This window comes from Diabrotica virgifera, chromosome 2 (assembly GCF_917563875.1).
Source record: "Diabrotica virgifera virgifera chromosome 2, PGI_DIABVI_V3a".
NCBI lineage: Eukaryota > Metazoa > Arthropoda > Insecta > Coleoptera > Chrysomelidae > Diabrotica > Diabrotica virgifera.
In genome coordinates, this window is record NC_065444.1 from 178,524,722 (window position 1) to 178,552,333 (window position 27,612).

General features: G+C 33.4%; 1 protein-coding gene across 1 annotated transcript in view; it reads right to left on the minus strand.

Moving 5' to 3' along the window:
- Positions 1-19,686, minus strand: part of LOC114329175 (antichymotrypsin-2) — a 36,597-nt gene extending 16,911 nt beyond the window's left edge. Inside the window, exons 1-2 of the mRNA XM_028278197.2 lie at positions 19,440-19,686; positions 1,802-2,608 (exon numbers count right to left, since the gene is read on the minus strand). Of these exons, the coding sequence (XP_028133998.2) occupies positions 1,802-2,608; positions 19,440-19,553 (921 nt within the window). The 5' untranslated portion in view covers positions 19,554-19,686. The remainder of the gene's footprint in view (positions 1-1,801; positions 2,609-19,439) is intronic.
- Between the last annotated feature and the right edge of the window lie 7,926 nt (positions 19,687-27,612).

Here is a 27,612-nt window from a genome sequence, read left to right on the forward strand (position 1 = left end):
TATCTATTATTAGTTTTCTCAGGATTCGAATAAAATTAATACATTTAAATAGCATCTGACCAAGATTTTGCCCCTACCCCCTTAATGTATTTAATTAAACGGAATACAAAAGCTAAAGTAAAAGTATATCAATCACAATTTCATAGCCAAAAAATTATTAGTATAACAAAAATGAAAATTCAGCTCAGATTAAGGGGGTAGGCTTAAAATCTTGGTCCATGATCCAATGCTATTTAAATGCATTCATTTTTTTAATCCAGAGAAAACTAATATATATTTTTGAAAATTTAAACGCAGAATGAAACACATTATTACCGAGGACCGAAAGTCTCTAAAAACTTATATAATGTTTATGTTAATAAATTACAGGGGTGAAAAAAGAACGTGATTTTTAATTTCAAATTTTTTATGCAAAAGATACTTTTTGTTTATTCTAAGGGACTTTTGGTCGTGGGTAATAATGTAACCTGAAATGTAAAAATGTAATTAAATGTTTTAAAAATATTTATTAGTTTTTTCAGGATTCGAAAAAATGAATGTATTTAAATAGCATTGGACCAAGATTTTGGGCCTACCGCTACCCCTTAATGTATCAATAAAAAGGAGGCGAACTAAGCAACGTAAACGAAAGGGATACTCTTAAATTTCTCGTTGAAAACAATTTATATTTAATGAAAGCTTCTTCTTTAAGAAGATCCATAAAATATGGACCTTGAGGAATCCCGATGGTAAGACCAAAAAACGAGATCGATTTTGTCATCAGGAATAAAAAACACATAATATTTCTTTCAATTTGCAGAAATTGTCTATCTCGGATTACATTTTATGAAATATGTGGTGTAAACTACCTTTGAGAAGAATAAAACAGTAACATTATTGACAAAAAAGTCGTTTATTAATAAATGCTTAGCAAAAATCCAATGTTTAAAAATCTTCGAAGAAAATTCAAACAAATATAATTTTGAAAATCATAGTATAGTTAAAAAAATATTAGTAATAATAATAGGTAGCGCCGCCTCCGGCGCTTCAAACTTTTTGGAGCCGATTAGGTAATCCATTCATGATATCCTGGATATTCGATTGGGGGATATTGTGCCAATTGTCTACCGCGTACCGCAGCCGTCTTGAGCTCGCCGAAGGCTATAGGGGCAGAACTACGGTACGGGATGCAATCAGACGATTTTGGGAGATATATTTATACATCCACAGATGCACTACAATTCAAGATGACCGCTTCATTGTCAACAACGTGTTGAGAAATCGCTTCTGCACCGCTCCTGAAGCTCATACTCTTCTTTTTGAGATGAGAAATGTTAATGTAAGTGAACGTACCATTAGAAGTAAACCGAAAAAAGAAACTAGAGGGCTTTCGGTCCGGCTCGCAACCCACAGCTGCTCTCATAACACCGTGGAGCTAGACTTGGTTTTGTGCGAGAATATGTTAACTGGACTGTAATGGAATGGAAGAATATACTGTTCTTAGATGAAAGCAGAATAACCCGAAGTGCCCAGATGGACGTCAGCGTGTCTACCGCATCGGTAAAATAAAAGGTTTGCTCCATGTCCTTTAACCAAAGCAGTGGCTTACCGAGCTTCTTCGAAGATATTGAATTTTTGCTAAGCATCCCTTGATTTATTTTTTAGTAATTTTATTGCTTTTTTTCCTCAAAGGTTGTTGTCACCGTATCTTTCAGAAAATGTGGTCAAATATTGACAATTTTTGCGAATTTAAAAAAATACAAGGTGGGCGATTAACTGTGCCGTGAGTATATTTAAAAAAATAATATTAAAAACTAATTACCTTTCTCAGTAGTGGTATGTAGTTTATTGAACTGGTAATATTAAACTTGGGAATAGATACATCAACTAGCTCAGTTGTCAATTTTTGTTTCTGTAGATATTTCTGAATGTCCTTTTCTATAGAGCATAAACCATCTTGCTCATGTGGTAATATAAACGTCATACTACAATTCGAGTTTTTATATGGAATTTCTAAAAATTTTGCTTCCAGTGCAGATGAGTCCAAAAACAGGTATGTATTAATAGCATTCATTGTTTTAACTATCTTGGCAATTTTATTGTTATTGCAATATCTTGGAAAGAAATTTTGGTTGTCTGTTCTCTGAGGACTAAACGATCTTGTCCAATCTCCTCGGAAATATAAAGCACTAACGGTAACAAACTTGGTCAATGCACTAAGTTCATTAGCATCTACCAAACCTTGAATGGTATTGTTTGTTTCCAGAGCGACCCACTTATTAATATTATTAGCCGCTAAAACGTGATTCGAAAAATCGATATTTTCTATATCTGATTTGTATATATTTCTTGCCAAATCCAAAAACGATGGAAGGACTTTGAAGTATCTAGAGATATACAATTTAATGGCCAAATTTAGTTCAAATGTACCTTTTATAAAAGGATTTAATGTCCTATAATGGTTAATAACTTCTCTCCTAACATTAGTATTCGGTAACTGAAGTCCTGTGATTAATTGTTGAGCTGTCACTCCTTTGCATCCTTCTCCAACCAAGGCTAAAATAACTTGTACGCCAAGGGGACTTGTAATAAAGTTTTTGCCCTTGGTGTTGTTATCGATAACCAGCTCCTAAAATAAATTATATATATTACTACACAATACCTGCAAGAAAATTTGGCTATATGAAATAAAGCATTCAGAGACAGAGGACTAATAATAAATGCTAGGAAAACACAAGTAATGAGTTTACCGCATCAACAAGATTTCCAAATCACAATAGACGATGAAACAATTGAACAAGTGTCATGGTTCAAATACTTAGGAGGGTTCATTAACGAAAATGGAAATATTGAAACAGAAGTAGACAGCAGAATAAGAAACACCGAAAGACTTTTTCATGCTTTAGGGAAGACTCGGCTCAATAAGAAGGAAATCACGAGACAGACGAAGTTAAAGGTCTTTGAAATGCCTAAATGATGAAATACCTAAGGAGAGTACTTGGAGTCTCCAGAAGGGATCGTATCAGAAACGAGGATATCAGAAAGCACTTGAAAACTAAAGCAGTTCTGGATAGAGTTGAAGAAAATCAACTGCGATGGTTTGGCCACCTGAATCGAATGTCAAATGAGAGACTTCCTAAAATAGTCTGGGAGTGTAAGGCGCAAGGCAAAATAAAAAGAGGCAGACCTCAGCTAACCTGAAACAACATCATTGAGAAGGCTTTAACGAAAAGAAATATAGACATCAGGCAAGCAAAAACTTTGACAAACAACAGAAGAGAATGGAGAAGAACTTATACTGCAGCGCCACGATAAAAGTGTCATAATTTATTTTTAGATTTTAATTAGGCTGTGAGTAGTTATTATTTAAGTTTATATTTATTTTTGAAATGTAAAATTTGATTTTAGACACCGGCGTCAGCCGATAAAAGAAATAAAGAATATGTATGTATGCTAGAAAATATTTAGGCTAGCTTTTTATCGGTTATTGGAAGCCAACTTGTTCTCACATCACATACTTAGACTTCCGTGATATTCCAAGCCTCACAAAGCAGCTCATTCAATTATTGGTGTAATGAAAATTACATTTCTTAAATGAACTACTGTTTAACGTTTCGTTTTCCACTCCGGAAACCGACTTCACAAAATTAAAAAAGAAAAATTACTTAGGTCTGAAAGTTCTGCGAAAATCCTCACAACCTGATCTTTTAGGTTATGTGTATCTTAAGGCCATCGGTACATAATTCGCAAATATTTTACTGCTATCCCTACTTTTTCTGTCTTTACACGGCAAATTACGTGTAGTAAAATTCACACTGGTATGGATATGTAAACATTACTAGAATGTCATTCTACTTGAAAATGTCATCATTAACTTAAAGAGATGGTTTTTGAATGTTTTTGGATAACTGTTATTTCTATAATTGCAAATTATTAATTCAGTTAATAAATGTGATAATTTTTTCACTAACTATGTATTCAGTGATTGTAATAATTTATATGTACAACAAAAACTAATACTCAATCGAGGAAAGAGGAAAAGTGAAGTAGAAACAGTAGCGATCAACAGGTAGCGAAAACGCGTTCCAAGATTGCGGCTGTAATTTTAAATATTTATAATCAAGAATGACGCTACAGAGCCCAATTTGAAAAATATATTAATGTGTGGAAATTATTCTGTAATTAAATACAAAATTAAAAAAACGAGCCTGTACCGCCATTAAGAAGAACAAGAAAATACACTTTCTTCAAATAAACTTTTTTATCCGATGCCTAGATTTTGTGTCATTTTGGAACTACTAATGAAATAAAACATTTTAGTAGTTCCAAAATGACACAAAATCTAGGCTTCGGATAAAAAGTTTATTTGAAGAAAGTGTATTTTTTTGTTCTCCTTAATGGCGGTACAGGCTCGTTTTGTTAATATTGTATTTAATTACAGAGTAATTTCCACACATTAATATATTTTTCAAATTGGGCTCTGTACCGCCATTCTTTATTATATTACGAATACGTGTGCCAAATATCTCGAAAAAATATTCAAAATTACAGCCGCAATCTTGGAACGCGTTTTTGCTACCTGTTGATCGCTACTGTTTCCTCTTAATAATATATTGTTACTATGGAACGCATACAATTTTGAACATCTTTAACAACAAAATACTTGGATCACAGAATATATTATCCTGATGTATTCTCTGCTTAGATCTTCCACAAATAATACACAATAAATAACTTTTTATTAAGTTCACGTCTTAAATAAATTATTTATCAAATACACTATATTATCAATATTATTTAATCAACAACTCAAAATATTCTCGATTAATGTCAAATAATTAAAATTGTCACTGATTGTCACTGTCTGACTGACAATAATATGCTGACAATATTCTATTCGACTGAGTGCGTTGTATGACAAAGATAGATTTGGAAAATATTACCACGGACATTGTGTTCATTTTTTCGAATCCTGAAAAAACCAATAAACATTTTTGAAAAATTTAAACGCACAATGAAAGACTAAATTATTACCGAGGGCCGAGAGTCCCTTAGAATAAATAAAAAGTTTATTTTGAATGAGATATTTGAAATTAAAAATTACACTAAATTTTCTCTTAGTTTTTCACCCCTGTAACTTATTAAAATAAACATTATAGAAGTTCTCAGGGACTTTCAGCCCTCGCTAATAATGTAATTTTCCATTCTGCGTTTAAATTTTTCAAAAATACTTATTAGTTTTCTCAGGATTCGAAAAAAATGAATCCCCATTTGAATAGCATTGCAGCCGAAAATACGTACCCATCCGCTTAACCCGGCATTGGTCACTATATGAGATTCTTTCAAACTATTTCAGAATAGTGGACGCAACTTTTCCCTGATAAATTGGACATGTTGTAGTTCCTTCTAGTCTCCTAATTATCCTTCCGCTACAATCGAATAGACAAGTCTGCTCAGATGGTGGTTCAGTTGGCTTACTTAGTATGGCCCGACTGTTAAGTCAGTTCGCTTCACGTGAGATATTCTCTCATCGCGCGACCACCCTGTATAACATTATTTAGTATTACTCTATATTGTAGCATTATTTTTTTTGTATTTGCAATACGAATCGTGCAAAGATAATTTTGGGACTTGCCCTGTTGCAGGACAATAAAATAAAGGTACTAGTACAAATTTGAAATTTACAATATATTACAATATTTATTATTATATTGAAATATTAAAATAAATATCATTTCTACATTTTTCGATTAAACTATACAAGCGTATCAACAGTCACATTGTGTAAAACTAATAATAACTTTATTCAGTTTAAAATCTAGTTTGAAATTTTTATTTCGTAAAAACGGGTAAAAGTTGGATATGTGAGACAAAATCTCACGCGCGACCACTGACTAAAAGCTAACCTAGCGACAAATGCTGGGTTAAGGCTTCTAGTAATCTGTGGTTGAAAAGCATTATTTGAATAATGTTACCAGGGGGTATCAAATTCTGACTGTTTTTGTTTTGTTTTTGTTGGTTTGTTGGTGTAATATGTAATGTAGATGTGATCGTTGAAAATAATCATATTTATCCAAAATTGAACTAAATTCCATTATCAAATTTTTATAACAGCTTTATTGTATAAATAATTTGCTTAATCAATATTTAAAAATATGACCCTTTTCAGTTGTGTTGTTTGTACAATGTACATTATATCAATGTAAATTTGTATATGTATATTATATCTTCAATATGTACCTGACGTAGAAGTAGTCCCGGCAATTAATTTTTTTCTGTTTCTCCTCTGTCAAGTGTCTGTTATATATTATGTTATGTGTTAATATGGCCATCCCAAATCAGACAAATGTTTATGACATTCAAGGATAACTTCCTGTTTTGACGAAATGCCCCTGATGATACTCTAGGAGCGAAAGTATACTTGGGCAAGATTTAATAAAATCAGTGTTCGATATCTCCCTTTTATTTCCGTAAATTTCATACCTGGTGGTAAATTGGAAAACGGGCCATAGGAAACTCAATGTAAAATTCTAAACTGTTGAATTCCTGCTTTCCTAATTATTTTACATCAAAAGACATTAGAAACTATTTGTAGAGGATTGAAATCTGTATTGAAAACAACTGTTAAAATTGTTCTACGAATTAAACATATTCCGAAATTTTGTAAAAATGTAATATTTTCCAGTTTTTCAGCCCAAAATTAGGCCACACACGGTGCAATAATGTGTCACAAGTCACAATGAAGATATTATTTTCACATTTTTGAGCTGTCAATATTTTTATTTTATCATTTATTGTTTAAAAACAATACAGTTGATAAGATACCCTCAATTGAGGAAGAAAGTATTAATAATAAAGATTTTTTATTCAGTCAATGGTGTGAACACTGTCAGTTAAATAGTAACGTGTGGCCTAACTTTTACACACATACCTACTGTGGCAAATGTATTATATTTTTAAAAATTTTGGAATGCGTTTAAATCGTAGTACAATTTTAACTTTTGATTGTAATACAGATTGGAATCCTCTAATAATTCAACTCAAACTCAAATATTCTCTCATGACTTTTGATGTAAAATAATTAGGGAAGCAGGAATTCAACAGTTTAGAATTTTACATTGATTTTCCTATGGCCCGTTTTACGATTCACCACCCGGTATGTTCAACCACTTCCTATTTTAATAGCTAATAATGTTAGATAATTTCTAACAACACTACTGATCGCGGGTTAATATGAAACGAGGTTCCTGATACGAAGGTTACCGAGGTAGTTCCATCCACCATTCCACTGTATTTGTGAGTCTATTTAAACTCTCCATGCCTTGCAGTTCAGGTCTCTGCCAGGTGGTAAGGTCTCTGTTTGATGACTCCATTATAGTAGGTGGGGCAATGTCGGTAAAGTCAGCAGCACCACTTCATAAGACCAAATTCAGACTAAGACTATATTTTATTGCTAATTTATTGCTAATTTATTACGCAAAGGAAAAATTTATTGCTGTAGCCGTTTCCGAGAAACAGTGGGTGCGGCTAGCTTTACGGTAAAGCTAGCAGCACCCACTCTATATCTCGGCAATGAAAAGGAGTACAGGGATCATTTTAACGGCATATTTTATTGCTATTTAATTGCTCTTGATTGGTATATCAACCAATCCTGAAAAGCTACCCCATCATCCCCTAGCGTAAAACTCACCCCCAAAAAGATGATGAAAATCGAAAATTCAACCCCAAGGAATTAATTGCTAATTTATTGCTAATTTATTACGGAAAGAAAAAAATTATTGCTGTAGCCGTTTCCGAGAAACAATGGGTGCTGCTAGCTTTACGGTAAAGCTAGCAGCACCCACTCTATATCTCGGCAATGAAAAGGAGTACAGGGATCATTTTAACGGCATATTTTATTGCTATTTAATTGCTCTTGATTGGTATATTAACCAATCCTAAAAAGCTACCTCATCATCCCCTAGCGTAAAACTCACCCCCAAAAAGATGATGAAAATCGAAAATTCAACCCCAAGGAATTGATTGCTAATTTATTGCTAATTTATTACGGAAAGAAAAAATTTATTGCTGTAACCGTTTCCGAGAAACAGTGGGTGCTGCCAGCTTTACGGTAAAGCTAGCAGCACCCACTCTATATCTCGGCCATGAAAAGGAGTACAGGGATCATTTTAACTACATATTTTATTGCTATTTAATTGCTCTTGATTGGTATATTAACCAATCCTGAAAAGCTCCCCCTTCATCCCCTAGCGTAAAACTCACCCCCAAAAAGATTATGAAAATCGAAAATTCAACCCCAAGGAATTAATTGCTAATTTATTGCTAATTTATTGCGGAAATAAAAAATTTATTGCTGTAGCCGTTTCCGAGAAACAGTGGGTGCTGCCAGCTTTACGGTAAAGCTAGCAGCACCCACTCTATATCTCGGCCATGAAAAGAAGTACAGTAAACACAACATAGGAAGAATGACAGAAAATAGAATAGTGCGAATAGCAAGAGACAAATCGCCAAATGGAACAAGATCATTGGGACGATCGAGGAAAAGATGGTCAGACAACGTTGATTGAGGCTAAAAACCGAAGTAAAACAGACATTGAGCCTATTTATAAAGTAAAAAGAAGAAGAAAATTCCATCTGTTCCTTGCGCTTTATTGTTTTTTAGTTTCTTTACTATTTGAAGTACTTCTTCATAGCCCGGATTTTCAATTTGCTGCTCCGCCGTATTATATTGTCTCGTTTTCATCATTTTCATTGTCTGCATTAGGTTTTCCTCGAAGTATTCTTTCATTATAATTTTTTGGTTCTCTGTTAGTAGTTCTCCGTCGTTGTCTTTGGATATCGCCAATTTTTGGCTAAATGACTGTGTGCTTTCTTTTATTCTTTTGTAGAATTTTTGCTTTCGTGTCTGTTGTTTTAAGCTCTATGATTTCCTGTACTTGTTTTTTCAAAGCCTCTCTTTTTTTTCTTCTGTATATTCTAGTCGCTTGTATTCTCGTTTCGTTATAAATTTCTCTGACATTTCTTGTTTTTCTTTGAAGTTGGTTAATCCTAGCTTGCTTCCTCTACTGCAGTTCTGAATTCATCATCATTGCATTCCACGTTTCTTTGCCTTTTGGCTTTTACGACAGTTTCTTCTGAAGATTCCATTATTATTGTTTTTATTAATTATTGTCTATTACTCCTCTACAGTTACCTTCCTCTCTGATTCCGTTGAGTTTTATTTAGAGAGCATTTTGGTATTCTTGCCTTTATTTTTCTTTCTTTATTCTTGTATTTTTATAGGTCCATTATCAAAACTGAAATAAACGGCTAAGCTTAATAAATCAGTAATAAATCAATCTAAGACATAATATCTCCGTCCGGCGTCCGTGAATCATAAAATTCGATCATTAAAATTTTATTTTTAAAAACGCTGATTTTAAGTTTGTATATATTAATTGATTAAAAATCGATATTTACTATAAAATAGCACTGGACGAGGTAGACTATACGTATTATCATTTTTTGGACAGTAAAGTTTCTTTGAGTTTTTTGTTATAGTTCTATGCCTTTTATCAATTCCCCTCCTTCCGAGAAACAATCGGTAGACGGGTATGTAATACCTTGTAGCAAGTATGAAGCTAAAATATTTTTTGTTTTTTTTTTGGAAAAGGGTAGAGCAATAAATTGCATTATTCACCTTTCTACTGACTGCACCAATGATTAATAGAAACCCTGTATCAACTGGTCTTAATTACTAAATACATAATTTTTGCATAATGGAACGTTGTATATGCGGTATCAGTAGCCAGCGAGACCTGAGAATACATACTACATTAATACTACTGAGTTAGTAATCATCAATCATTTATAATAAAAATATTTGTCATTATTTAATAGTTGTCATTATTATTAATTTTATAATATACTATACTATATAATATTATTATGTAAACAGTAAACACTTGCAAGTTGCAACAATAAATTGTTTCTTGGCATAAAACTTCAGAAATAATTTATGGTAGGGGAGCCCAAGCGGGGGTTTTTGCAGTTACTCGAGCGCGTCAGATTATCATATGGGGAGAAACCTTGTACCCTGTAAATGTACCTCTACCATATATTGGCTCTTAATACAGGGTAGCTCGTAAAGGGGGGGGGGGGCGAAAAAAAATCTATCCCTATAAAAACTCCAAATCATCAGATTAAGATAAGGTAAGTTAACTACATGCAAAACGATTACGAAACTAAAATTGAAAACTTTACTTAAATTTTTTTTGGTTTTAGGACCTACTCTTCACAACCCAGTAGATCGCCAAAGCGCTCGAGTGACTGCACATTTAGCATACTTTCCTCCCCTACTATTAGTAGGTAATTAATACCTCGCATTTCACTTTTCAGGCTTTGTAGTTTTGACCGATATCTCGACTTTTGGAGTGAGTTTTTTGCTAGGGTGAGGATTAATAGGGTACTTTTACTAATATAATATATGCCGCTAAGATGGGCCCTATAATAGTCCTTATCATTGTCGACAATAATCGAGATATACCTATGATTGTTTTTACCGTAAAGTTGGCATAACTATCGCTTCTTAGAAATGGATACAGCAATAATTTTTTTCTTTCCGTAATAACTTAGCAACCAATTCCGTGGGGTTGAATATTCTAGTTTCATCATTTTTTCGGGGGTGAATTTTGCGCTAGGGAATGATAGGGTAGTTTTTCGGGATTGGTTAATGTAAAACAAGAGCAATTAATTAGCAATAAAATATGCCGCTAAGATGGGTCTTGTACCCTTTCCCTTACCGAGATATAGCTTGGGTGTTGCTAGCTTTAGTGCTTCTAGCTTTACCGTAAAGCTAGCAGCACCTACTGTTTCTCGGAAACGGCTACAGCAATATTTTTTTTCTTTTCGTAATAAATTAGCAATAAATTAACAATTAATTCCTTGGGGTTGAATTTTCCATTTTCATCATTTTTTCGGGGGTGAGTTTTGCGCTAGGGGATGATGGGGTAGTTTTTAGGGATTGGTTAATATATCAATCAGGAGTAGTTAATTAGCAATGAAATATGCCGTTAAAGTGGGACCTGTACTCCTTTTCATTGTCGAGATATAGGGTGGGTGCTGCTAGCTTTACCGTAAAGCTAGCAGCACCCACTGTTTCTCGGAAACGGTTACAGCAATCAATTTTTTCTTTCCGTGATAAATTAGCAATAAATTAGCAATTAATTCCTTGGGGTTGAATTTTCGATTTTAATCATTTTTTCGGGGGTTAGTTTTGCGCTAGGGGATGATGGGGTAGTTTTTCTGGATTGGTTAATTTACCAATCAAGAGCAATTAATTAATAATAAAATATGCCGTTAAAATGATCCCTGTACTCCTTTTCATTGCCGAGATATAGAGTGGGTGCTGCTAGCTTTACCGTAAAGCTAGCAGCACCCACTGTTTTTCGGAAACGGCTACAGCAATAAATTTTTCCTTTGCGTAATAAATTAGCAATAAATTAGCAATAAAATATAGTCTTGGTCTGAATTTGGTCTTATGAAGTGGTGCTGCTGACTTTACCGACATGGTGGGGCAGCTTATTCTTAAACACAAAATCATCTTTCCTCTGCTTGGCTCTGTGTCTAATAGAATTGAGTAATATACGAAGCTTTCTCGATTTTCTTCGCATTATTGTTGGTTCGTGCACATATAGTGGCTGTGCCTCGTTAGTTTCCATTTTATTTCTTTCGATGTGGTCTGCAATATATGTCATACATCCAGTACATGCAATACAGTAGTGACATACCTACATTAATATACGCGTTATAGCTGCATTAATATACAGAGAGAGTCTGTAATTTGGAATAAATTCAATATCTCAAATACTAATTGCTTTTTTGAAAAATGCTCAGACCCGTCGATTAGTATTTCAAATTGTCCTTTTTGACATACAATAATAATGTATACAAGGTGTCCCAATTTAGAGATATGACGTCATCGTTGATTTTCTTAAGTGGCAACACTGTCATTTTGATAGCTATTTTGATAGGGTGTGTAAAGTTATACACAACTGCAAAATATCAAATTTTTATTCTCTACCATTTACAAGATAATAGAAAATAACAAAGTTATGTCTATAATTTGGAATAAATTCAATAATTAAAATACTAATTGTATTTTTTTGAAAAATGGTCAGACCCGTCGCTTAGTATTTCAAATTGTCATTTTTGACATACAATAATAATGTATACAGGGCGTCCCAATTTAGAGATATCAAGTAATCGTTGATTTTCTTAAATGGCAACACTGTCATTTTGATAGCTATTTTGATAGGGTCTGTAAAGTTATACACAGCTGCAAAATTTCAAATTTTTATTCCCTACTATTTACAAAATAATAAAAAATTGGAAGTGGGAGATTTAGCGATAAAAACCTATAAACTTACATTCTATTTATTGTTGCCCACTTTAAGACCTATCACAGGAGTATGTCAACTAAAACTGTCAGTGGCACTGTGACAGTGCCAGTTGCCAATCTCGGCCGATACGTGTAAAGGTAAGAAACAATAAGTAGAATGTCAATTCATAGGTTTTTATCGCTAAATCTCCCACCTCCACTAGTTTCTTTTTTTTTTATCTCACAACTTAATGTGTTTTTGAGTTATTTTGCCGGTTATTAGCGCGCTCATCACTGTATTATAACAAAGATTATTATTTCATTCATAGAGATTCTGAACAATAATAGACAGCTACACTACAAGAATAAAAATTACAGCGGGAATTGTTTTCGATAATTTCCCGTCATCAGGTATTACGTCAGATGCCCTTCGTTGCTACGCAAAAATGAACATTCAGTGACATTGATGCCAATTAATCTTATAAAACTCGTCAAAGAGAACACTATGAACAGGTTTAGCAAATATTCAGGCGAAGATATCAATAAAATATTAATTAGATTTAAAATATTGTTTATTATATTTTTATTTCAATTATTCTAATTGTTTAAAAAGTAGTAAACTTTGTATCTGGGGCTTTTCGTTGTTTTCCTCGTAATACGAGAGATGTCGCTGATTTGCGTCTCAAAAGGTGGGTTCATTGCATCGCGATGTTTTGCCTTAAAAGAGGCAGAATGTTTATATTCCCTTCAGAGTTGTGACTGCATAATCTTCACTGATGATGCATAAGGATGCTGAAATAGTTGCTATATGGAGATGGTAGTCCAACTCTGAATCGAATGTAAACAAAACCTGCCTTGAACCCTTTTTAATCTTTTTCATTTTACTCAGTTTTTGAGTATTTAGAAACTGTCTTTCGGTCCTTTTCCTAGACGAAGAGAAGGTAAATGCGTGGCCTAAGTGTCCTCTATTTGCTTTCTCCTATTTTCGTCGTCTCTACGTGATTATATATTGTAAAATCCGGAGATATGGGATGCAGCCAGAAAGCAGTTTATTAACGAAAAGTCTTAGATTTAAAATATTGTTTATTATATTTTTATTTCAATTATTCTAATTGTTTAAAAAGTAGTAAACTTTGTATCTGGGGCTTTTCGTTGTTTTCCTCGTAATACGAGAGATGTCGCTGATTTGCGTCTCAAAAGGTGGGTTCATTGCATCGCAATGTTTTGCCTTAAAAGAGGCAGAATGTTTATATTCCCTTCAGAGTTGTGACTGCATAATCTTCACTGATGATGCATAAGGATGCTGAAATAGTTGCTATATGGAGATGGTAGTCCAACTCTGAATCGAATGTAAACAAAACCTGCCTTGAACCCTTTTTAATCTTTTTCATTTTACTCAGTTTTTGAGTATTTAGAAACTGTCTTTCGGTCCTTTTCCTAGACGAAGAGAAGGTAATTGCGTGGCCTAAGTGTCCTCTATTTGCTTTTTCCTATTTTCGTCGTCTCTACGTGATTATATATTGTAAAATCCGGAGATATGGGATGCAGCCAGAAAGCAGTTTATTAACGAAAAGTCTTAGATTTAAAATATTGTTTATTATATTTTTATTTCAATTATTCTAATTGTTTAAAAAGTAGTAAACTTTGTATCTGGGGCTTTTCGTTGTTTTCCTCGTAATACGAGAGATGTCGCTGATTTGCGTTTCAAAAGGTGGGTTCATTGCATCGCGATGTTTTGCCTTAAAAGAGGCAGAATGTTTATATTCCCTTCAGAGTTGTGACTGCATAATCTTCACTGATGATGCATAAGGATGCTGAAATAGTTGCTATATGGAGATGGTAGTCCAACTCTGAATCGAATGTAAACAAAACCTGCCTTGAACCCTTTTTAATCTTTTTCATTTTACTCAGTTTTTGAGTATTTAGAAACTGTGTTTCGGTCCTTTTCCTAGACGAAGACAAGGTAAATTCGTGGCCTAAGTGTCCTCTATTTGCTTTCTCCTATTTTCGTCGTCTCTACGTGATTATATATTGTAAAATCCGGAGATATGGGATGCAGCCAGAAAGCAGTTTATTAACGAAAAGTCTTAGATTTAAAATATTGTTTATTATATTTTTATTTCAATTATTCTAATTGTTTAAAAAATAGTAAACTTTGTATCTGGGGCTTTTCGTTGTTTTCCTCGTAATACAAGAGATGTCGCTGATTTGCGTCTCAAAAGGTGGGTTCATTGCATCGCGATGTTTTGCCTTAAAAGAGGCAGAATGTTTATATTCCCCTCAGAGTTGTGACTGCATAATCTTCACTGATGATGCATAAGGATGCTGAAATAGTTGCTATATGGAGATGGTAGTCCAACTCTGAATCGAATGTAAACAAAACCTGCCTTGAACCCTTTTTAATCTTTTTCATTTTACTCAGTTTTTGAGTATTTAGAAACTGTCTTTCGGTCCTTTTCCTAGACGAAGAGAAGGTAAATGCGTGGCCTAAGTGTCCTCTATTTGCTTTCTCCTATTTTCATCGTCTCTACGTGATTATATATTGTAAAATCCGGAGATATGGGATGCAGCCAGAAAGCAGTTTATTAACGAAAAGTCTTAGATTTAAAATATTGTTTATTATATTTTTATTTCAATTATTCTAATTGTTTAAAAAGTAGTAAACTTTGTATCTGGGGCTTTTCGTTGTTTACCTCGTAATACGAGAGATGTCGCTGATTTGCGTCTCAAAAGGTGGGTTCATTGCATCGCGATGTTTTGCCTTAAAAGAGGCAGAATGTTTATATTCCCTTCAGAGTTGTGACTGCATAATCTTCACTGATGATGCATAAGGATGCTGAAATAGTTGCTATATGGAGATGGTAGTCCAACTCTGAATCGAATGTAAACAAAACCTGCCTTGAACCCTTTTTAATCTTTTTCATTTTACTCAGTTTTTGAGTATTTAGAAACTGTCTTTCGGTCCTTTTCCTAGACGAAGAGAAGGTAAATGCGTGGCCTAAGTGTCCTTTATTTGCTTTCTCCTATTTTCGTCGTCTCTACGTGATTATATATTGTAAAATCCGGAGATATGGGATGCAGCCAGAAAGCAGTTTATTAACGAAAAGTCTTAGATTTAAAATATTGTTTATTATATTTTTATTTCAATTATTCTAATTGTTTAAAAAGTAGTAAACTTTGTATCTGAGGCTTTTCGTTGTTTTCCTCGTAATACGAGAGATGTCGCTGATTTGCGTCTCAAAAGGTGGGTTCATTGCATCGCGATGTTTTGCCTTAAAAGAGGCAGAATGTTTATATTCCCTTCAGAGTTGTGACTGCATAATCTTCACTGATGATGCATAAGGATGCTGAAATAGTTGCTATATGGAGATGGTAGTCCAACTCTGAATCGAATGTAAACAAAACCTGCCTTGAACCCTTTTTAATAAAATATTAGTTAAAAGATTTAAAAAACAGTTTCATTCATGAAATAATCTTATCGAATTACTCGAACTCCCATTTGGGTCGTGAAATTAAAACTGTCAAAGTGTCACTCGGGATACAAATCGATAATTTTAGAGCTCTCGTGTAATTACTACTGATTATTTCATTCATAGCAGATTCTGACCAATAGAAAGCTACAGAAATCTGAATTAAATCGATAATTTTTGATAATTGCCCGTCGTTAAGTATATTACGTCAGATGCCCTTCGTTGCTACGAAAAAATACATTCAGTGACATTAATGACAATTAATGTTTTAAAAATTATAAAAGTGATGGCTTTCAATCGTCAAATATTTATAAATACTTTGTGTTTAATTGTACTAATTTGTACTTACATAAATAAATTACAATAAAATTTTGGTTTTGAACAGTTTTATTCATGAAATAATCGCAAAAAATTGCACTCGAGCTCTAAAATTAATATAGAATTTTTGCCCCCGTGACACTTTGACATAATTTCACTCGCCTTTGGCTCTTGAAATTAAAACTGTCAAAGTGTCACTCGGGAAAAATTCAATAATTTTAGAGCTCTTGTGCAATTACTACTGATAATTTAGCTAATGAAACCTGGTTGCCTGGTTGCCTGATACCATTGTGTTTCATGCACAACTACAACTTATTTAAGGATACCGTACTGTAGGGTTTATCAAGGTCAAAAATAGACAGTCGATGCTACCTACTCTCGACGCTGATGACAGGATTTTAAGAAGCAAGAACCACGTCACGCGTGTAACAACAATAACAACAAGTACAACTAGTATACTTATGGTTTTCTGCAGTTGATCTTTGAGTTGAAAGCAGTGCCAGATTAATCAATAGGCAAAGTAAGCAGTTGCCTAGGGGCCTCGGCCCCAAAGAGGGCCTCGCAGGGCCCAAAATGAAAAAATAATAATTAGATTTAAATAAAAATTATAAATATTATTATGTTGAAAAATTCAAATATCGCGCAATACCATAAAAGTGATGGTGGACATATTATAAAATTACATTACAGTGCATACTTTTGTTCACATGGAAAGCCTATGTTGCGAGAACATGTCGCTAATGAATGCCGTTTGGTAGAAGGAACAGTACTAACTGCCTATCAGTCTGCACGGTTTCTTAGATAAGTACAATCCGACAAGCCACACCTGGCAGGTGACCTTCTCGTATTGTGTATTTCTCGTTGTGTATTTTCGCGCAAGGTGACCCGCCAGCTATCGCTTGTCGCATAGTATTAAGAGCAAGAGCAACAAATGAGTCAGCGGCCCGTCGCTACCTTCTCCCTCATTATTCATGCTTTTCACTACATGTCAGGCAAATACAAGAATATCCAGATTAAGAAACTTGCAATTTACATTTTTTTGTGCGGCACACTCGCTTTAGTTGGAGTACCTAAGTGCTGCTAAAAGTTGCGTTGGACCCGTTGGAGCAATATCGTATATTGGATTTGTTCAGTCCGTGTACAACTTTTCTTTAGGCTCTACCCACCGTTGGGAAGCTACGATCAAAAGCTTAAATGGAACTCAACTAAGCGATTCCATTTGTCATATCTAAACCTTGTCCTTAAAAGAATAAGCTGCACTAGATGGACTGCAAGTGATGCTGCAACAAGAGCAACAAAGGTTACAATGCCTTCAAATGTGCCCTTCATACTCTTGCTGACGACCCTAATCAGAAAGCTGAAACAGTTCGTGAAACTAAGTGTTTGCTGAGAGAAATGTCAAAAAAAGAAACTTTCATAATTAAGGAGTTTTGGGCTACAATTTTAGAACTTATCAACGCTGTCAGTAAATCATTACAGAGAGAAGAGATTGAACTGGAAACTGCAGTTCAGCTTCTAAAATGACTTTTGGAGTTCTTAAAATCCCAAAGAGATCTTACTACGAACAGAAGGTCTGCGATCAACAATACTCTAAATATACCGACGAGAGCAAACAAACGCGAGAAAGAAAACTACATTTTGATGATGCTAATTCCAATGAAGTTTTTCTACAGGGTGGAGAAAAGTTAGAGGCTGAAACGAATCTACCAATTTTGGATAAGCTAATTACTGAGCTAAGTCGTCAGTTGACAGTGTACGAGTCAGTAACTGCAGTATTTGGTGTTTTGTGTGTTTTCCAAAACTGAGTGATACTCGAATAAAGGAGTGTGCTTCAAACTACATGAAAACTAATGCAGTTCAAATATTTTATAGTCCATCTTCAGGACTTGTAGCGAAAACATTTTATTCCTGCTTCATAGTCTTTTTGGGCTATTTAGGAAAACAAATTAGAATCGAAGTTTTGAAATTTGTCCGTAGCTTCTAAGGTTTATCCTACGCTAATGATTACAAGTGCAACAGAGGAAGAGTCAGTTTCAAAAATTAAAATTATTGAAAACCGTCACCGTTCGACAGTGGTCCAAAATAGACTAGCATTTCCCTCAATAGTTATGGCTATTGAGAATGATGTGCTCGAAACTTTGGAAGTTGAAGATATATTAAGTAGTTTTGTTTCTATGAAACTCAGATAAGTTGCTTTATAATAATTATAAGGCTTTGAAAACTCAAACTAAATTTAATCCGTAATTATTCATTATTACACAATTATGTAATAAGTAATAGTATATTATTCAAAGAGCATGTAATGATGGGTATTACTAACGATGATGAAGTTTGCGACACGAGCCGACGACCAGTGTCGTTATTCATCAGAGTAATATCCATTACATGAGAGTAAAATATTAGGTATAGGTACTTTTTCTACGACCTTCTTTTTTTTCATTATTAGAAAAATTATTATACTTTAAAATGAATCGTCCATTTATTAATAAATATAACAAAAAAAAAAAAGCTAAAACAATTTTTTATTACAAAATTCAAGCAAAATTATAAAAATAAACAGTTTCTTGACTATCTCTTTGTTTTATCTCCTCAAGGAACAAATGAAACAAAAATTTAAGTTTAAATCTACAAAATGTCCACTAATATATTAAAGGAATACCGCTCGTAGATGGAGGAGTTATCCGAGGTTTTTGAGGGAAAAAAAGTTTCTTAAGGCCCCTAGCTTGGGTTTCCTATAGGACTCAAGATTCTTAATCCGGGACTGGTTGAAAGAAACTTCAAAAGAACAAGAGGCATCAGGCGAAAGAGATTCTATTCGTTGCGTTACTTACGGCAATAGCACAACATAAAGGACGCCAGCACAATTATGCGATTAACACAAGATGAATAATTAAATTTGATGGTCTCCAACCTCCGATGAGGAGAGGGCATATGAGAAAGAAGAATTGACTATAAAATGTCTGCAGAAAAAGTAGAGGTTTTCTTACAACAGGGAATAATATATTAACTGAAAAACTCATCAAATAACTGGCTATTGCAATATCATGAATATGGACAAAATTTGCTTATTTTTCTGAAGTTCTCGATAAAAATTAGGTTATTTATAATTTGTTAGTTATTCTTTACCTATTACTTTAAGTAGGTACTGATCTGTAACGTTGATTTAAGAATATCCTTTATGAATTTTCGACGTTTAATTCAGTTTTATTCAGTTTAATTGAGTTCAATTTAGTTTGTTAATTAACACAAAATAAAAATGGAAAATATTTTGTTAGTTTACGTACATTTATCAAAAACATTTTTGTCTTACATACCTTATATATGTTACCTGAATATTTAACAATGCCATTTGCAAATATCTCTACTGCCTCACTAGCAAAGCATTGAGAAAAATATGCGCTTATGAAAAACAAACTAAAAAACATCATTCTGTCAGCTTATCAACAAAAGGTATTGTTAAATAGGTTGTAAAATGATTTCATTAACTAGTAGGTATTGTTATTTTAAGGTATTCGCAGTAAGGTTACTTGTAAATAACTCGTATCTTTATCGTTTTATATTCTATATACACTATACACTAAAGTTACAAATTTATTGAATAAATTTCCTAAAACGTGTGACGTTGATTTAAGTAGCAAAGGGGAGACCGGAGCAATAATATCCGTGATAAGGCGCGGTTCCGCCTTGTTTAACTTGAATTGTTTCCTTTTCATCTAAAGCTTTACAAACTATAAAAAAATGAAAGAACTGATTATATAGCCCCTCTGATAAGGTCTCGGGAGACTGAAACGTACGTAAAGGGATGATTGATCAGCTCTTAATCGAAATGAAACAAAAGCTGTCTCTCATTTTCTCAGTTTACTCATAATGTGAGTACACGCAACCAAATTTCGTAGGAATTTTTTCCTAGAGCAATGGAAGAAATGTAACTGCATATTGTAGAATCCGTTTCGCTTCCTTATTTCGTCGTCCTTGCCTTATAAACTGTAAAAGACAGAAATTAAGGATGTACCCAGAAATTGGTTCCACGGTTGAGGTTTTCAGATTTACGGATCTGGGAGTTCTTATTGTGTTCTAAAAATGAGGTTGATTAACCATTTAATATACCCAATATCAATACTGACATACGCATGTAAATCTTGTACACTGAGTCAAGAAAAACGAAGAAATTTAGATAACAATGAAATGTTTTGTTGGAGAAGAATGTTGAGAATTCCATGGGCCGACCGCAGAGCTGTCAGAAGAAGAAAAAGTTAAGAATAAGTATGTTGACCAAACCTAAGGAAAAAAACAGGGAAGAGTATAACCACGTACGAAAATAGTTAAAGAAAAGTTGCAGTAAGAAAAAGAGAGAATTCAATGAAAAAAAGTTGCCGGAGATAGAAGAAAAATTTAAAAACAATGAAATAAGATCATTTTATCAAGAGGTAAAAAAGTAGAAAAAGGCTACCAAAGCAAAACAAGGTATATAAAGACCATAAAAGGAGAGCTAGTAAGTGAGCCGGAAAAAGTTATGAAAGAATAGAAAATGTATTTTGAAACTTTAATAAACAGTGATGATGAAGATCAGGGAGAGGACAAAGACAGAACAGAGGAAGAAGATATAAGAATAGCCGAACCAACCAAAGACGAAGTGCAAAGAGTTGTAAGTAAATTGAAAAACAATAAAAGTCCAGGTCTAAATGAAATAAGTGCAGAAATTCTGAAAGCAGGGGGGAGAGAACTACTGGAAAAGGTGTCTGAACTGATGGAACTTATATAGAAAGAAGAAAATATACCTAAAGAGTGGGCCAGAGCCTGGATAATCCCATTACATAAAAAAAGGTAATGCAACGATGGTGAAAAATTACAGTGGTATTGCTCTGCGTGTGCTATAAGATATTTGCTAGGAATATGAGAGAAAGATTAGAGGTATACGCAGAGAAACTATTAGGAGAATACCAAGCAGGCTTTAGAAACAATAGATCGACGACAGAGCAAATATTTAACATAAAAGAAATCCAAACAACCTGTTACGAACATAAAATGGTTTTATATGCACTATTCATAGATTTTAAACAGACCTATGACAAAATTTAGAGAAAAAAAAAATGTATGAAGCCCTACGGCAAATGAAAATACCAGAAAAACTAATCAAGCTAATAAGAATTACCTTTAATATGACATCTAACGAAATAGTGTGGAACAGTCACAAATTTGTAGTCAAAAAAGAACTTAGACAAGGTGACCCTCTAGCAACTGTGTTATTTAATCTAGTTTTGGAAACAAGTGTAAGGAACAGCAGAATAGAAACACAAGAAATAAAACGATCTACCGTAACGAGCATCAATGCATGGCCTACGCCGACGACCTTACACTGCTAGCAAAAACTAATACCGAGTTAAAGAAAATCATGAGAAGATTAGTCAGAAAGGCAAAAAAATTCGGCCTAGAAATAAATGAAGAAAAGACGAAGTATATGGTGCTAGGCAACACAGAAAGAGAACCTGAAGATATGCTAAAGTTAACAGCGTTCGATGGAAAAGAATATAAATTTAAACGAGTAAAGCACTTTACATATCTAGGTGCCACAATAGATGAAAAAAGACACGAGCAAAATAAACTAAAGCACAGGATAGCTAAAGGTAACCCAAAGGTCGGCAATTTAAAAAAAATATTAAAATAAAATTATGTATCAAGAAAGACGAAAATCAGAAGATACCAAACTGTAATAAGAGCAACATTCATTTACGGATGTGAGACATGGGTACTAAACAAAACAGAAGAAGGAATGATAGAGAGGTGAGAACGCAAGGTACTGAGGACTATTTTCGGGGGAAAAATACGGCAGACGGTTGGCAAAAAAGAACTAATCAAGAATTAAGGATGCTTTACCAAGAACCAACTATAACAATATACACAAAGGCACAAAGAATCAGGTGGGCAGGTCATGTCGAGAGGATGTGTAGGTCAAGAATGTCAAAGAAGGTACTGTTAAGAAGACCAGTTGGGACAAGGAGACGAGGTAGACCAAGAAAAAGATGACACGAAAAGTTTCAAGAAGATATAGGATCGATGGAAATTACAGACTGGAAAGAGAAAGCGAAAAGTAGGATAGAGTGGAGAAACATAGTGCAGCGATTTTTACATAGACATTAACCTTCCGATGACCAACCTTTTTTTGTTACACGGATGACCAAGGGGGGGATGACCCCAGGTTAAAAATGTCAAAAATGACACTTAACAGAAAAATAAAGTTTTTTTTTAAATTTTTTTTATTTATGTATTTTTTTATGGCATGGACTTTATGTCATTCAGCCAGTCACAACATGAGTCTTAGTGTCATGTGTAGTGTGTATCTTGAGTAAGTGTCTTGTTGCTTTGCAAAGTCGACGTCATTAGCATAAAACTACTTGGAATTACACATAACAGACGGTATTTTACTAAACATCAACTTCAGAATATATTTCTTATTCGTAAAATATAGGGAATCTTTTTTATTTCAAAATATGAGGATATCTAGAATGATATTAAAGTCAAATAAAAAAATAATGAGTTAAAAATTAAAAATACTTGTGGATTTATTAAAGAAAAACATACGCTGGGGTCACAATTTCCCCCGCTTGGTCATCCGAAGGTTAAATCAAATTATATAATATATTGTTATGATCTGCGTCTTATTACTTTGATATTAATTATTGTTTATTTGATCAATTATTTAATTAACGCAAATCATACATAAAAATTATTAGGAAAAAATCTCAGGGTGCCTTTTGTCAAAAAAAAAATGAATTAAATTCTCTAAGGTTATACTTATCCTTTCTCGTGGCTTCAGTATCTCTTAGTTGATCCTTATCGGGATAAAATAGGAAAAGGAAATAAATACAAAAATCATAAATAAACACATACAAATACCTTTATTATCAAAAGGAATGCTCTGTAAATTTATTAATTAAATCCTGTGGGCATAACTGTCCAAAAGAAACTTTTACCATATAAATTAATCTAATTCAAACAAATATTTATCGCTTTGTTCTTGATACTATTAATAAAACAAGCTAAACAAACAAATTTGGTATTCTCAAATTACTTATACTTCCTATTAAATTTTTTAAATGTTGGAATCTTAAATGCATATGCTTTTATGTAAAAAATTAACTTCTGATTATAAAAAAATATCTATCACATAGGTTATTGACTGACCTTTTTGATTCACACACAATGATGTCTCCTCTTGACCCAAACAGCTCCTCATTGTTGAGGAGGCTACCAATCAAAGCCCTCTCCGTTCTCAGCAAAAATCCAGCAGCAAACCAGCAACTATTTCTCCCAAAACACAAGCCAGGCTCCTTTTGACCAGTACTCGTTCAATAAACTCCAAATCTCTCTCCTCTCTTTCTCTCAACAATAATCTCCTGAGACCCAAGTATCTTTTTTACTTGGTGTCACAAATAATTTTAATAATGATAATTCTTGTAACTTACTCTCTTGGACTTTACAGAATCAAAGAGGTATTTCTTCTCGATTTGATTCGTCTCTCGTACCACTTTTCGGCTACTCTCACTATCAAAACAAAACACTAGTACTTACTTCTGAACTACTCACGAAAAGTTTTGACTGCTTCTTTCGGATGCCGGTAACACAATGATCTCTTCTTTTCCAAAATGTCTCAACATTCAAACAAAACTTTCTCCCTTCCAAATTGCCAAGCCAATCAGAAATATTTCTCTCTTCACCTCCCTCTGTTTCAATCGAAAACCCAGTCATTCTTTCAAACAATACTTCTAACTCAAAACTAATGACTTTTCGGAAATTATCTAAATATTCCTGTCATTAAACAAACGTATTTAAAATTCAAATTCTCTTTACCTCTATTTTTCTAAAAACTAATAATTACATCTAACTGTGGTTTTATCTTTTCCGTAAACAATCTTTTTAAACTTTTAATCCTAAATAACTTTCACTTCACTTTTTATTTACAAAATTGTTTTTAATTTTTGCAGGGAAAAGCTCATTAAAAGAGAAACCCACTTTGCGTGACAGCTAACTTCTAATAAATATTTACAAATCAATATACAGGGTGTATTAAATTTATGTGCCCGCGTTATATAAAAAAATTAAATTGTTATTCCATCTTTGATTGATAAATTGAAACACAATAATATATAAGACATTAGTATATATTGTCATTTGTATTATGTAAAATTGTAATTGTTAAGTTGTAAAGCCCTAGGCCTACAAGGCCTGTAGAGCATATTAAATAAATAAAATATGTTTCATTTCAGTTCAGAGATGATCCACTATCCCTATAAGTCCGTTTCAGTCTCTTCAGACCTCTTCAGTATGCTACATGAACACCTCTGAATCGAAACGAAATCAAGCTGCTTATTTAAGCAAAATTTCAAAAATAATTCTAAAATCAACTTTCGTTGGAATTCTGCTAGACGAATAGACAGAAGGTGACTGCATATTGTAGAGTTCCTTTCGTCTCTTTTATTCGTCGTCCGTTTCTTTATAAATTATAAAAGGTAGAGGAGATTATTAGAAAATGATTCCAAGAGAATTTTAAGATTTATTGTCTAGATCTGAGACGTCTCATTTCTCTTTAAAATAGATGTCGCTACCGCTACTGTGTCCAATACGCAGAATTGTTTTTGAAGTTCCAATTAAATGGGCAGCTTGGTTTCGTTTCGAGGTGTTCATGTCGCCCTACTGAAGAGATCTGAAGAGACCGAAACGGACGTATGGGGATGGTGGATCTCTGAACTGAAATGAAATATAAGCTGTTTTTAATAAGCAAATAATTCAGTTTTAAATGATTGTCGGAAAAGTTTGGTGTTGATCTCCAACAAATAAAATACTAGATATGTGACATATTATTAGAGCAGACACAGATTAAATGGAAAACCTTATTACCAAAGGAAGGTAGAAGGGCGAAGATCAAGAGAAAAATCCCCAACAAGATGGATCGACCAAATTACAGGAATATGCAAAAGACCTATGTATGAGTTAACAGAACTGACCATAGATAGAGAGATCTTTGAAGAGGGACAATAAACATCACAATGACCACTACACTCCGGGGGTCAGGACGGAAGATAGATTTGAGGGGTATGCATTCCACGTAAGGCCGATGCCACATTATGCGTTTTGACCGGATGCAGTGAAAACGCATCCGTTTCCAACGCAGCCGGACCGACCTGTCACACTATGCGTTTAGTCTGGTGCAATTTGTAAGCGCGTACCGATGACTCAAAACGCATCCGTTTCCAACGCAACCGGACCGATCTGTCACACTATGCGTTTTCACCGGATGCGGCGAAAACGCATCCGGTCAAAACGCATAATGTGGCATCGGCCTAAGCACGTAAGTTAACTACCAATGATAACTCCTTAATATTTAATGATAGGGTTATTCCATTCCTTTCTCAAGATTGTTTTGGTAATCAGTGCCGTCTTGTTAATATCTGCTGAAAGTTTTATTTTCGCTAGAATATTACTAAGATTACTGTACCTTACATAGAATTAGAATAAGGAATAATACTGTTACGATACTTATCTCTAAGTACTATATTTATCTTGATTGTTTGCATGGCCTTAAGTAAGAATAGTATATTATTCAACAAGGATGTAATGAAGGGTATTACTCACGATGATGAAATTTCACGATTGATGTAATTCATCAGAGTGAGTATTAGCTATTACATTCGAGTAGAATACTATACTTTTTCTACGACCTTTTTTATTTTAATTAGTAAAAATATAATTATCAGCTACTCGAGATTTAAATTATAATAATTTATAAAAATTACTAAACGCTGTTTACCCTTAGTACGTGGCTCAATAATTGGTTGCCTACTATTACCAAATTCTTATGTATTGTAAAAATACAACAAGAAATAGCCAATCCAAGTTCTATTCGTTTCCGAAAAATTATAAACATAAATTTGTAGGTACCTACTGTCAATGAATCTAATAAATAGGAAATGGCCGTATTTCGTTAAAGTTATAATGTATAATTACATTTAACTATATATATTATAATATAGCTATATATAATATGTTATAACATATTTAACGCAGTATGATTTAAAAAATAAACACAATATTAGAGAATTCAAATTGGAGATGTTAAGTCACAATGACGACCTCTCGTGGATTACGGCGGAACTAAAATTGAGGTCTTTTTTTTCTTTTTATTGCCCTGCTATAATGGGGGTTTTTAATGTCAAAGCGTTGTCAGTATTTTCGAAAATCAATAAAGTGAAAAATTTAGTACATTAATCTACCAGCATCAGTAGAATCAAAAAGAATGTGTTCGTTCTAGATTTACTCCAAATATTCTGCAACACAACATACAAATAAGAACACTTTTGATAAAAGGTTGTAAGCCTTTAATTAAATCTTTTGTATTAACATTTATTAATTATATTGATTTTTGAAAATACTGACAACGATTTTAACAACGATTTGACATTAAAAACCCCCATTATAGCCAGGAACTATTTTACAACTAGGCCCGTGAGGCACCTGCCTCGGGCCCGTATTTTAATGGGGAACGGAAAGATCACCAAAAACATTTTTATTACTATAAACAAACTAAATTTTCAAAATTCATTCATGTTACGAACAGGAAATGAAAAATGATAACAATACCCAGCAAACAGACTTAAGCCCAGTTACGTGATGATTACGTTAAATTTACGGCAAATTTCAACGAATGCGTAGCTCGGTGATTTATGACGGGAAAAAAACGTATTTCAGTGCCAAATCATTCACCTATATATTAGTACTTCCTTTATACACGTTTGGCATTAGAATAATTATAAAATCATAATGACGAATATACTACATGTTTTTTATAATAGGTGTGAATGTCGGTTACATCGCAAAGGTACGTTTATTTCACGTAATAATCACGAAACAGAAATAACTTCCGTTGGTTAAATTTTGAGAAATATTTTGGAAACAAATTTTTACAACAGTGTTGGTTAAATACGTATCGCTTGAATTTTACTCACTCTATTTTATGGACGTCGAAAAATTAGATGTACTTCACGTAAAAGTAATGTAAATAATATCAATATTTAACCAAAAAGTTTATGATTTCGCTTTTAAAATCATTTAGCATAACTATTTCAATCCAACTTTGATTTGAAGCTATTTTTGCTATTTTTTTCTTTAAAAATATCACAGGAGCTAAAATGATGTTGAGTTTAATTTTCAAATCGCGCGCGGTGATGACGTACTACCAAGCCTTTCTCCTCCTTTAAATACTATCACGTGACAACAGTACGTGACCACAGTCACTAACATAGTTGGTTCGAAAACTAAATTAATCGATTTATCAAATAATAGATACGTTTCGAGAGGATTATTTTTTTTTATATTATTCTGGTATTGAAATGGATTTTTAGTAAGACCAATTAGTTAATAGTAGAAGAAGTTTAAAAACAAAAAGAAAATATGTAATACTAATTTACAGGAAGTAGAATAGTTTAACTGTAA